This window comes from Podarcis erhardii, assembly GCF_964252035.2.
Source record: "Podarcis erhardii genome assembly, chromosome: 12".
Taxonomy (NCBI): domain Eukaryota; kingdom Metazoa; phylum Chordata; class Lepidosauria; order Squamata; family Lacertidae; genus Podarcis; species Podarcis erhardii.
In genome coordinates this window covers 519434-532602 of record NC_138513.1, presented here as the reverse complement: position 1 = coordinate 532602, position 13169 = coordinate 519434, and the positions used below count along the sequence as shown (strand labels likewise).

Below are 13169 nucleotides of genomic sequence, written 5' to 3'. Positions count from 1 at the left end.
GCCTGGGCAAGATCCAAACCATGGGAGAGAGGAGACCCAGCTGCCCTGGGAGGCAACAGTCTTGCTGCTGCTGCTGCTGCTGCTGCTGACCCACCCTCGCGGGGGGGGGGACTCACCTTTTTCTCCTCGCCCCCCTTTCAGGTCCAAAACATTTTTCCAGGGTGGACCCTGAGCCCTGGATCACAGGAGGCATTGAAAAGAACTTTTGAGCAGCCTTTTTGGAAGGCCTGGGTGCCCACCCTGCACCCTGCCAGCTCCCAGGAGCTCTGGGAGCAGCCCCCCCCGCCTCCAGGCACCTGCTACTCAGCCCCACCCACTGCCCAGCAGCAGCCAATCGCTGCCTCTCTCGGCCAGCCTTCCCCGCCCCTCCCTCCTTCTCCCAGGTATGATAGCTCAGGGCTGCCCGCAGGAGCACCCAGCCTAAGGAGCCCTGAGAGGGGAGCAGAGCCCAGGAGCTGGACAGGTAAGGGGCACCTCTAGGGAGGGGGCGCCAGGGATCCAACTCAGAGCCAGGGCTGCACCCCAGCTCCAGAGGTGCCCCCCCGGGCAGCACAGAGGGGCAAGGGGGGTCAAAGCTCCAGGGAGGGCATTTGCCTGGTTTCCTCAGGAAGGAGGCCAGGGAACGAGGGCACCTTCGCTACTGCCAAGCCCGCGATGCCCCACATGGCACGGGAGTTTGTGGTTTTCTGTCGCAGAGGGGGCTCATTCCTGAGATGCAAGCAGACGGGTTTTCTGGTTCAAAGACTTCCAGCTATTACTCAGTGCTGAGGAAAATGCACTCTGCACGTGCTCGGGGGGGGGGACCCCTTCCTGGATATATTTGTTATTTCTATAGCACTTTAGAGAGTTCCGCAAAAAGCGAAGAGTCAGGCAGGCCCTCCAAAAATATCTCGTGGCCCGTTGCAAAGTGGCGACCCTGCCGTCAGAGCGGATTCTTGGCAGCTGCTCTACGAGGCTGGAAGAGGGAGGGGCGAGGCATTGCGTGGCCGGGGGTGAGCGAGATGGCCCTTGGGGTCCCTTCCGACTCTATGATTCCCTGAGACCCTCCAGGCCTCCTCTTCCCATTACGACCCTCCCCAAGAACTCCGTTTCATCCACTATTAAAGTAAAGCAAGAAAACAAGGGAGATGTTGCAATATCTGAATTCAGATAAGTTGTCTAAAATATGATAACAAAATCCTCGTTCTGCGCTTTACAGCAGATTGAAGTCCACAGACTTTTACCCCGGGAGATTCCGGCCGCAGCGGCTCAGCTGCGATCAGGCGGCGCTGCCAGGCAGTTGACATTCAGCAAAGCGGGAGAGGAGGTTTTGCAAAGCCTTGCGCTCGGCTCCGTCGGGGTGGGTTGTGGTTGCTGAAAGGGGCGGCCCCAAAGCTGAGCTTCCCTGTCGAGCAAAGCGCCTGGCCGAACTGCTCAGCTGTGCTCCACGGTGCCACCAGTGGGAGAATTTCTCCCACCGCAAGTAGCGGGGATGGGGCTGATCCAGACTTGGGATGGCAGCATGCAAGGCAGGGAAGGGTTAAAGATTCTCTAGCCCTCCCTTCGTGGGCGCTGCTTCCCCCCCCCGCCCAAAAAAACCCATTCGTACGATAGCTACTTGTACGGAGGTTTCCATGTCCAAACTGGATCGGATTAAAACCAGAGTTTTCTGCTGGCTCTTGACGACTTCGAGTGGGACAGGGCCCTGCCTTCCACGCGGAAAGAATATCCCGGGTTCACTCGGCAAGGGCGTCTCCAACTTGGGATGAGCAAGACCCTTGCTTGATGCGGGGCAGGTTTTAACAGGTAGGAGACGATATACTAATTCGATTTATCCCTCCAGGCACCCACATTTGTGGGCTGAGTAGCGGTAAACATCCCACCCTTAGCAGCAGAGTTGAAGAAGGTTGTACAGCCGTCTATTTAGCCGGCCAGGATGCGAGATGGCTCTCCCTTTTCGTCTACCCGACTCTACCGATTACATTTTCTGTGGTCTGAGTCTCTGCTAAGTAGCAAGAACATCCTTGCTGGACTGCCATCTCCCACACTTGAGACCCCGAGACCTGCGGCTGCTACTCAGTGTAGCCAAGACGAAGAAGAAGAGTTTGGATTTGATATCCCGCTTTATCACTCCCCTTCAGGAGTCTCAAAGCGGCTCACATTCTCCTCTCCCTTCCTCCCCCACAACAAACACTCTGTGAGGTGAGTGGGGCTGAGAGACTTCAGAGAAGTGTGACTGGCCCAAGGTCACCAAGCAGCTGAATGTGGAGGAGCGGAGACGCGAACCCGGTTCCCCAGATTACGAGTCCACCTCTCTGAACCACTACACCACACTCCGGGGTCAGACTCTGGAGAAAGAATGGGGCCCGGATCCTGCCCCGACCCCACTTCCTGACGCCTCCCCCCTTTCTGACACCTCCCTCTTTCTCCCGCAGGGCGAGATGTGGTCCTCTGCTTTGGCCATCTTCGGCTTCCTGGCCGCGGCCGCCTCCGGCCAACCCCCGGAGCGCCACGAGGGGGTCTCCATCTTCTCCGACTTGACTCCGGCGGAGCTGCGGGCCGTCCGCGACTTTCTGCTGGGCCGGCCCGAGCTGGGCCTCCAGGCGGATGCAGAGCCCTCCCTGGCCAAGAACAGCCTCTTCCTGGTGGAGCTCTTGGCCCCGAAGAAAGGGCGCGCCTTGCAGTACCTGGAGTCCGGGGGGCGCCGCCCTCGACGCAAGGCCAGAGCCGTGGTCTTCTTCGGGGCCGAGGCGCAGCCCAATGTCACCGAGTACGTGGTGTGGCCCCTGCCCGCGCCCACCTCCTACCGGCCCTGGGGGAAGCCGGCGCCCTTCGCGGCGCGGCCGATGTCGCAGCTGGAGTTCGGGCTGCTCTCGCAGCGGCTGGCGGAGAGCCTGGCTCCGCTGCAGCAGTTCCTGCTGGACGCCTCGGGCTTCGGCTTCGGGAACTGCGGCGACCGGTGCCTGACCCTGACGGAGGTGGCCCCGCGGGGCCTGGCCTCGGGCGAGCGCCGCACCTGGCTGATGCTCCAGCGCTTCGTGGAGGGCTTCTTCCTGCACCCGGTGGGGCTGGAGGTCCTCCTCGACCACCGGGAGCTCGACCCGAGCCTCTGGCAGGTGCAGAAGCTGTGGTACAACGGGCGCTACTTCAGCAGCGTGGAGGAGCTGGCCCAGCTCCACGCCTCGGGCGCCGTGCCCGTCGTGCCTCTGCCGCCGCAGCCGGACGAGAGCCTCTTCTCCACCTTCGTGCCGCGGGGGAGCTTCTCGGCGGGGCCCCCGACGGACGCGCACGGCGCCAAGGTGTGCGAGCCACAGGGCCGCCGCTACTCGGTGAGCGACAACCTGGTGGAGTACAGCGGCTGGAGCCTGGCCTTCCGCCTGCGCACGTCCACGGGGCTGCAGCTCTTCGACGTGCGCTTCAACGGGGAGCGCGTAGCTTACGAGGTGAGCGTGCAGGAAGCCATCGCCATCTACGGGGGGAACACGCCGGCCGCCATGCAGACCAAGTACATCGACGTGGGCTGGGGCATGGGCTCCGTGACGCACGAGCTGGCGCCCGGCGTCGACTGCCCCGAGGGGGCCACCTTCCTGGACGCCCACCACCTGTATGACGCCCCGGGCCCCGTGCGCTTCCCGCGCGCCCTCTGCGTCTTCGAGCTGCCCACGGGGGTCCCTCTGCGCCGCCACTTCGACAGCGACTTCCGCGGCGGTTCCCACTTCTACGCGGGCCTCGAGGGCGCCGCGCTGGTCCTGCGCACCACCTCCACCGTCTACAACTACGACTACATCTGGGACTTCCTGCTCTACCCCAACGGGGTGCTGGAGACCAAGGTGCACGCCACGGGCTACGTGCACGCCTCCTTCTACACGCCCGAGGGGCTCCGCTACGGGAACCGCCTGCACGAACACCTGCTGGGCAACATCCACACGCACCTGGTGCACTACAAGGTCGACCTGGACGTCGCAGGTGGGGCCCTCGCTCGCTCCCGGACAGGGGCGCGGGGGAGTCGGGGGGCCCTAAGCCCAGTCCATCCTCAGTCGCAAGAGTCCCCCTTCCCCCTTTCCAGTTACGGAACCGGCCGAGCTCCGAGGAATTGCGCCTGTTCGCAGCTGTGGCTGCTTTTATAGCATCGTAGAGGCGGAAGGGCGCCCCCCAGGGTCATGTAGTCCGATCACAGAACCCTCCGCAGGTCGTCTCCCACGAAGGAGAGCCCGCCGCCTCCCAAGGATGTCCGCTCTGCTGTCGAGCATCCCTTGCCATGAGGGTCACGTCTGAAGAAGAGCCAGGCGCCCCCCCCCCCGGTCGGTGAAAGGGAGGGGGCGGCTGTGATGTTCTCCTAAGCCGCTCTCCTCGCCCCTCGCCCAGGTCCAGAGTCTCAGGGGGCAAGAGGCGCCTCGTTCTGTCCTCAGGCAACCCCGGAAGATAACGCTGGGCTCTCGAAGGCCAAGCGGGGAGGGGAGGGGGCTCCTGCGGCCAAGCCCCGTCCTTGACCCCCGGCAGAGGAGCTCGAAGGCAGGCAGGCAAGGGGGAGGTCCCAGCCTCTGCCTCCAAGCGCCAGAGCGAGCTGCCCCCCCCCCGCCTCCTAGTCACTCTGGAGGCTCCATCGCAAGGTCTGCAGAACAGAGCAGAGGGGTCTCCCCGCCCCCCAACTCTGCTTCTTGAATTTGTAGGGCAGCAGTTACCAATTTTTTTGGGGGGGGGCGCTTGGTGCCATCAACTTACTCCCCGTGCCCTCTACCCTACAAAAAGCATTATACTCAGAATATTGGCCTGCGCAACCATCTCAGGAAGATAAGCATAGAATCAGAGAATGATAGAGTTGGAAGGGACCCCGACGGTCATCTAGTCCAACCCCCTGCAAGGCACAACGTAATAAAATTCAAACAGGGACAATTCATTGCACGTTTACGCAAACTCCGATAAAAACTGATTAGTTTAACTAATTCAACAAAATTGGTGCGCTTCATTCAGAGACCGCAGCTTCTTTTCCAAGCCTGGTGATTTGCACCTGCAGCGCCCCCTGCCCCATAGCGCCCCCAAGGATTCCCGCTCCCCCCTTGGGGAACCCTTGTTGTGAGAGGGGAAGCTTTTCCTCCCTCCTGCTGCTGGAGCTGCCCCCGCCGGCTCTCCTGGCTCGGGGCAGAGGAGGAACCCTGGGGCTGCCCCCTTTTGCCGTGCCAGGCGCCCTCCTTGGCCTTAGCGAGCCCCCCCCCCCGCAGCCTCAGGGCCCCCTCCCCTGCCGGTTCTCCTGACCCCCGTCCCCCCTGCTCTCCCCCCTGCAGGCCTGGAGAACAGCTTCCAGACGCTGGACGTGGCTCTCGAGAACATCTCTCTGCCCTGGGAGCCCAGCCAGCCGCTGGTGCAGCCGCGCCTGGATCCTCAGCCGCGGCTCCGCGAGCGCCAGGCCGCCTTCCCCTTCGGCAAGCCGCTGCCCCGCTACCTGCTCTTCGGCAACCCGGCGAAGCCCAACCGCTGGGGCCACCGGCGCAGCTACCGCCTGCAGCTCAGCTCGCACGCCGACCGCGTCCTGCCCCGCGGGTGGCAGGAGGAGCGCGGCATCACCTGGAGCAGGTGAGGCCCGGCAGGTGGGGCGGGCGGGGCAGGCAGGTGAGCTGGGACGCCGAGCGGGGGGGCAGCCCCCACCCCACTTCCCAGCCCAAGGGAGCAGCGGGTCGCCCACGCCTGGAGATTCTCGGGAGTGGACGGGACGGTTTCACTCCCGGCCGTCGGGATCTGGCCAGAAAGAAGGCTGGAAACGGGTGGCAGGCAGGAATTGCTCCCGAGGAGCCGCTGCTGGACAGCCCCGTGGGGACGGTACTGCTCTGGCGCTGGGCTCCTGCTTCAGAGAAGCATGGGATTCTAGCGTTGGAAGGGACCCCGAGGGTCAACTAGTCCAACCCCCAGCAAGGCAGGAATATGCAGCTGCCCCACATCAGGATGGAACCTGCAACCTTGGAATTCTCAGCCCCTCTCTCTAACCAAGGGAGCTATTTAGGATTGAGCTTCATTAGCCTGTAACCCCAAAATTTAGGATCTCCTCCAAACTGGTGCCAAAGGTATGTATTCGTTTTGTGCCCATTTGGAGCAGAAATTCTGCATTTTGTACTCCCCCCCCCCAAAAAAACTGAGTAATTAACATAGCAAACGGGGTTCCAGGTTAACATCCCAAAATCAAGCATGGTCTGATCCCCCCCCCCAAATTACATTTTATTGAAGCTTGCTGCTTGCCTGTGGGTTCGTGTCCCTCCGGCAGGTACCCCTTAGCAGTGACCCAGCATCACGACAATGAGGACACCAGCAGCAGCCTCTACATCCAGAACGACCCCTGGAGCCCCACGGTCAGCTTTGAGAAGTTCCTCCAGAATGACGAGACCCTGGAAAACCAGGTGAGGGCGGCCTGGGGGTGGGGGGCAGGAAGAGGAGCAGCAGGGCGGCTCACTTGGGGTTTTGGGGGGAGCACACACAGAGATCCAGGCCAGGCAGATTCATGCTCCGTGATGCTCCCAGGACATTTCCGAGCACAATTCAAAGTGTTGGTGCTGACCTTGAAAGCCCTCAACGGCCTCGGTCCTGTATACCTGAAGAAGCGTCTCCACCCCCATCGTTCTGCCCAGACACTGAGGTCCAGCGCCGAGGGCCTTCTGGCGGTTCCCTCCCTGCGAGAGGCAACGTTACAGGGAACCAGGCAGAGGGCCTTCTCGGTGGTGGCGCCCGCCCTGTGGAACGCCCTCCCGTCAGATGTCAAAGAGAAAAATAACCACCAAACTTTTAGAAGACATCTGAAGGCAGCCCTGAAGTTTTTAATGTTTGATGCATTACTGTATTCTAATATTCTGTTGGAAGTCGCCCAGAGTGTCTGGGGAAGCCCAGCCAGATGGGCAGGGTATAAATAATAAATTATTACTATTCTTATTCTCCCTCCGGCAGGACCTGGTGGCCTGGGTGACGGTGGGCTTCCTCCACATCCCCCACTCGGAGGACATCCCCAACACGTCCACGCCGGGCAACGTGGTGGGCTTCTACCTGCGACCCTTCAACTTCTTTGACGAAGACCCCTCTGTGGCCTCGCGACGCACCGTCATCGTGCGCCCCTCTGAGCCTGGGGGCAGGTCTGGGGTGCATGTCCAGCGCTGGACCCCGGCTGACCCCATGCCCTGCGTCTCCCAGGAGCCCTTCAGCTACAATGGCACCTACTGGCAGGTGTAGCCCAGCCCCAGGCAGGATTGGCCCCATCTTCTTCCTCTCCACCCCTCAAACCCCAACCCCAGACATTGACCTCTCCTCCTCGGCAGCAGGTGTGCCAGCAATTATTACTCACAGGAGCTAAGTAGAACCTCCATGTGCTGAGAGGGTCTACCACTGAGCACTGTCCTCTGGGGACACAGCAGGGAGGAGGGCCTGATGCCCACAGGCCCAGCTTGTGAGACTCCCCAAAGTACTGGACGCTGGACTCAAGTGAGTTTTCCTGCTCCAAATGTCCACTTAGTCATATGTAAAGGTCATAAAATAACTAGTTGACTAAGAGCACGAGAAGAGCATGTGCTGGATGAGGCCCGTGGACCATCTGGTCCTGCACCCTGTTCTCCCAGTGGCCAACCAGGTGCCCCCAAAGGGAAGCCCACTAGCAGGTTTCGAACTCAAGACCCTCTCCCCTCTTGTGGCTTCCGGCGACTGCTGTTCAGAAGCGTTGCTGCCTCTGAGTGTGGAGGGCAGAGCAGAGCCCTCCATGAATTTCTCTGACCCCTTTTAAAGCCATCCAGCCCCCACAGTCTCCTGCCGGAGGGAGTCCCACGGTTTACCTTCTTGGATCCATCCTGATAACTATTTAATTAAAAGTCTTACGGTGACTCCAGTGGTTTTCTTCACCAGCTTCACACATCTGGAAGGGGGGAGCGAAATCCCTTTCCTGTCTTCTCCTTCTCCTGTTTGCCAAGTTCGCAGAAGAGTCCACCTCAGAGTCTTTCCCAAGCAGACGATGGATTTTAACTCTCAGAAGAGAGTCTTGCAATCCATCTGGGCAGTCCCTACATCAGACACCAGGGGGCGGACAATAATCTCCCAGAAGAATCCCTATGGGGCAGTGGCTGACCTACATTTAATAAATAATAATAATAATAATAATAATAATAATAATAATAATAATTATACCCCGTCCTCCCTGGCCAGAGCTGGGCTCAGGGCAGCTAACACCAATAAAATTACAGTAAAATCATAATTGGGGGGGGGGACCATTTTAAAATACAAGTTAAAATGCAGTTTAAAATTCAGCCTCATTTTAAAAGTGGCCCATAGATCAAAACCGTAAGGGGAGGGAAACATAAGGGTCAGACTGAATCCAAACCAAAGGCCAGGCGGAACAGCTCCGTCTTGCAGGCCCTGCGGAAAGATGTCAAGTCCTGCAGGGCCCCGGTCTCTTGTGACAGAGCGTTCCACCAAGTCGGGGCCAGTACTGAAAAGGCCCTGGCCCTGGTTGAGACCAATCTAACCTCCTTGTGACCTGGGACCGCCAAAGTACTGTCATTTGTGGACCTTAAGGTCCTCTGTGGGACAGACCAGGAGAGTAAGTAGGGGGCCCCTGAAGCTTGAACTGACTCTCAAACTCTCAGATTGAGTTGTGTGACTCCAACTGGGTCTTCCTGACCCCAAATTGTTAAGAAACGTGAACTGCAGTCACTTCTGGAGCCCTGAAGCTGAAGGTCCATTTATTTCAGAGTGGATTCACCCCTGATATGGGGATCCCCTTTTAAGGCGGGGGTTTCCTGACAATGCCAAACTATTCGGAGTGGGGTGCAAAACTAAGAGGGTCTGTGGGGACTTCTCCAAACCGAGCGAATGGTCACCAAAGGGCAAATGCCATTTTATGGGGTGTAGTGGTTAGAGAGTCAGGCCAGGACCTGGGAGGGCAAGGTTCAAGTGAGTGGCCTTGGGGGCCAGTAAGGCCTCAGCCTGGCCTATTTCATGGGGTGGTTGTGGGATAAGATGGGGAGGAGGAAAGCTAGTTATGCTCCTTGGAGGAAAAGAGAGATATAAATGCAAATGCAAATCAAATACGTGACAAGTGACACACTTTGGCCGCAAAACCCTTGGCCCCTTCAGGCGAAGCCTTCTGAAGGGGCGTCTGTCACACCTTTTGTGGGAGTGGAATTGTAGAGCTGGAAGGGACCCCAAGGATCATCTGGCCCAACCCCCCGTTTGAAGGAATTTATTGGTTTGAAGGATTGTCTATAAAGATTGTCTATTGTGTATGTACACGGTCATCGTGTTGCCTGGACATTCCTGGCGTTCTCTTTGCAACACAGGGGTTGGTTTGTTTGGTTACTTATTGCTGTCCCAACTCCCTGGAAAGCAGGAATCTGCGTGAAATGAATCCAACATCTGCTTAAAAACCCTCGAGGAAGGAGAGCCCACCCCCTGCCAAGGGAGACCATTCTTACTGGTGTTGAGTCAGAATCTCCTTTCTTGTAACTTGAGGCCATGGGTTCGAGTCCTACCCTCTGGAGCAGAAAACAAGCTTGCTCCATCTGCCATGTGGCAGCCCTTGAGATATGGGTAGGTGACTCTCCTGTCTCCCCTCAGTCTCCTCTTTTCCAAGCTAAACATACCCACCTCCTTCAACCGTTCCTCATCAGGCTTAGTTTCCAGACCCTGGATCATCTTGGTTGCCCTCCCTCACCCACCTTCCAGCTTGTCAACATCCTTCTTCAATTCTGAGCCCAGAACTGGACCCAGGACTCCAGGTGTGGTGTGAGCAAGGCAGAAGAGGCAGGGACGGACTATGACCTCGCTTGACCCAGACACAAGACCTCTGTTGATGCAGCAGAGAAAAGCATTCACCTTTTTTTGGCAAATTTGATGAGCATCTCCTCAATTCCTTCATCCAAATCATTTATAAAGACGTTGAACAACAATGGACCCAGGACAGAACTTTCACACATACCCCAATTTGTCACTTTTTCCAGGATGGAGGGCAGAGCATTGGGCTGTTAGCCCTCCCTAGCCCCTTCCTCCACAAATTCTCTTTTAACCCTTTCCTAGGGTTCCTGCTTAAAGGTAAAGGGACCCCTGACCATTAGGTCCAGTTGTGGCCGACTCTGGGGTTGTGGCGCTCATCTCGCTTTATTGGCCGAGGGAGCCGGCGTCCAGCTTCCAGGTCATGTGGCCAGCATGACTAAGCCGCTTCTGGTGAACCAGAGCAGTGCATGGAAACGCCGTTTACCTTCCCGCCAGAGCGGTGCCTATTTATCTACTTGCACTTTGACGTGCTTTTGAACTGCTAAGTTGGCAGGAGCAGGGACCAAGCAATGGGAGCTCACCCTGTCGCGGGGATTCAAACCGCCAACCTTCTGATCAGCAAGTCCTAGGCTCTGTGTTTTAGCCCACAGCGCCACCCGCGTCCCTTGTGTTCCTACTTAGCATGAAACAAATCTGGTCTCAAAGGAACCACTCGGAGTTTGCATTGCATGGCTGGTCCTACCCCCCCCCCCCAATCCCAGTGCCATTTGCAGAACTCAAGGGTTGCCTCCTCTTTGAGGCTGCCAAATCCCAAGCCCCCCCCGCCCCCTCCCTATGCAGGTGGATCAAACACACAGAAAGCGTGGCAGGGCAGGCATCCAACTCGAAGTTTATTGGGCATCGGTTCCTAATGCTGAGTACAGCATGCAGGTGGGGGGGGGAGATGGGGGTGTCACGTGCATATAGACAGGAGGGTCCAGGAGGGCGCAGGGCCCTTGGGAGCACCCGTGGCGTTCAAGGAAATGGGCCCCCCACTGATGGAAAAAGAAACGCCTTTGCCCCCACTTTGGAAGAAAGTGTCTTGTTTGTGGGGAAGAGTTTAACCCATGCTTCCACCTCTCGTCAGAGTCCAGCGGGAGATGCAGCCAGCACAACCTCCTGGCCCTAACTCCTATTTCCGGGGGCTGTGGATCTTAGGGGGGGGCAGAGAGAAAAGTAGGGGTCACTCAGATGAGGGGTCAGCCCTGCTCCCTATATGCAGTGAAATGAAAGGACAGGAAGATCAGGAAGTTTTCGCACAGAGGGGAGGGAGAGGAAATCAGCGGGGCGGGGGGCGGGGGCAGGGAGAAGCCCTTTCAGACAACCAAACCTGGGAACTGTGCACAAGCCCCCACTTGCCGTTAGAGAGGGGCTGCCCCACAGCTTAAGCTTCTCCTGTGGGGATCTTACCTCTGGTGGGGAGCCTATGGGGGGTCACTTTCTCTTCCAGGTCCTCCCCCTGCTCAGTTTCTCCCTCTCTCCTGCCCCCCATCTCCTTCCTAGCTCTGTGGGCCCCCCTGCAGCCCCACACTGCACTGGGAGAGGGGCTGGTGAGAGCCCACAGCCCAAAACCTGCCTGCTGTGGCCCTCTTCCCCATCGCCCCCCATGGAAGATGGACCCACTGGGATGACTGGTGAGACTGGGGTCAATGGGAAGGGCTGGCATTTGAAGTGGGGCTTCATGGGGCCCCCCACCCTGACTCCAGAGGGCTGGCTCTAGGTGTCCCCCCCACCAAGGGTCAATGGCTATGAGTGGGCACCCACAGAGGCAGATGGGGGCTGGGAGTGGGGCAGACCCCCTCCCCATTATTGCAAGGGGTTGGACTAGCAGTTGGCTCCTTACCTCTCTCACCCTGATCTGGCCACTGTGATCCGCGCGATGCTCACCTCCAGACTGGATTATTGTAACTCGCTCTACGTGGGGCTGCCCTTGAGACTGACCCAGAAACTCCAGCAGGTGCAGAATGCTGCGGCGAGACTCCTTACGGGGTCCTCACTGCGGGATCACATTCACCCGGTGCTCTACCAGCTGCACTGGCTCCCGGTGGAGTACAGGATCAGGTTCAAGGTACTGTTTTTCACCTTTAAAGTCCTATACGGCCTAGGACCCTCGTACTGCCACTCCTGGTATGTCCCACAGCGGACCTTGCGGTCTTCAAACAAAAACATCTTGGAGGTCCCAGGCCACAGGGAGCTTAGACTGGCCTCAACCAGAGCCAGGGCTTTTTCGGCTGTGGCCCCGATCTGGTGGAACGCTCTGTCCCAAGAGACCAGGGCCCTGCGGGACTTGACATCTTTCCGCAGGGCCTGCAAGACGGAGCTGTTCCACCAGACCTTTGGCCAAGGCCCAGCCTGACCACCAACTCTGGCAATTCTCACAGAACTCTAGCCCAATGGTTGCCATTAATTTGATTTGAACTGATTTTATAATGAATTGATTTTAGAATGCTGTATTATTTTACTGTTGTTAGCCGCTCTGAGCCCGGCTTCGGCTGGGGAGGGATGGATATAAATAATTTATTATTATTATTATTAGATGACCCTGGGGGATCCCTCCTGACTCTACCATTCTGTGCTTCTAAGCTAGGAGAGACCCCAGAAGGACCCACCAGGGCCAAACAGGGGGAGCCTCCCTCGCCTGGCACCCCAATGCAGCCCCGCCTTCTCCCCGGACCCCTTGGATGCCCCCCAGCTTCCTCCCTCCCCCCGGCCCCTCCTTGGACCCACGGGTGGCTCTGCATGTCCTGCTGGTCTGATATGTTTGGGGATCACAAGGGAGGGGATTCTAACCCTTATCAGTATTATTATTAATAATAGTTGTTATGAGTCATTATTACAACCGCTACTCCTGCAAGCAACCAGTCCGCTCGCCGCCATCCGCACCAGCCAATCGCCTGGTGGTCACCACGGCAACTGGCCCACCCCTGTTAGGCCAGCTAACATCACAGTGGGTGGGGGGGCTGCCCCTCCTCTGGCCACGCCCCCTGGGCAGCCAATCACCACCATCCTTGAGGCTCATGGTGCACCCCCCTCTCCGACTGCAACGGGTGGGTGGGGGGCCGCTTCCAACTCCCAAAAAGGCCCTCCGCTGGGGCCGCCTCTGCAAAGTCCATTAACTGCCAGGGTCCGAGCAGTGTCTGTGCAAGTCCGCGGAGAGGTCCGGAGGGGCCGGCGGCTGAGGGGGGGCGGGCAGCTGCCCTGGGAGCGAAAGGCGCCGAGGGGGGGCGGGGGGCAGCGGGTCCACCAGCAGCACCACGTCCCGGGGCTGGGCTGAGTCCATGCAGGGTCCCGGGAAATGGGAAACCTGAAGGGGGGGGGAGAAAAAGAGGAGACAGAGTCAGTCCAGGAGGAGGAGGAGGAGGAGGGACCCCCAGGGGTACGAGGATCCTCTCTCTTCCTCACCCAATTGCTGTCAGGGG

The 13169-nt window shown here is 58.7% G+C and overlaps 2 protein-coding genes across 3 annotated transcripts in view; one reads left to right on the top strand and one right to left on the bottom strand.

The window, feature by feature from the left end:
* Positions 1–383: 383 nt before the first annotated feature.
* On the top strand, positions 384–8075 carry AOC1 (amine oxidase copper containing 1). Its single transcript, XM_081834922.1, has 5 exons — positions 384–463; positions 2415–3945; positions 5262–5550; positions 6233–6365; positions 6907–8075. The coding sequence occupies exons 2-5, from the start codon at positions 2421–2423 to the stop codon at positions 7183–7185; spliced, it is 2226 nt and encodes a 741-aa protein (XP_081691048.1). The 5' UTR covers positions 384–463; positions 2415–2420; the 3' UTR covers positions 7186–8075.
* A 2506-nt stretch (positions 8076–10581) lies between these two features.
* Positions 10582–13169, bottom strand: part of KCNH2 (potassium voltage-gated channel subfamily H member 2) — a 99037-nt gene continuing 96449 nt past the window's right edge. For both annotated transcript variants that reach the window (XM_081834219.1, XM_081834218.1), the window contains exon 15: positions 10582–13054. In XM_081834219.1, coding sequence (XP_081690345.1) covers positions 12863–13054 — 192 coding nt within the window. In that variant the 3' untranslated portion in view covers positions 10582–12862. The remainder of the gene's footprint in view (positions 13055–13169) is intronic.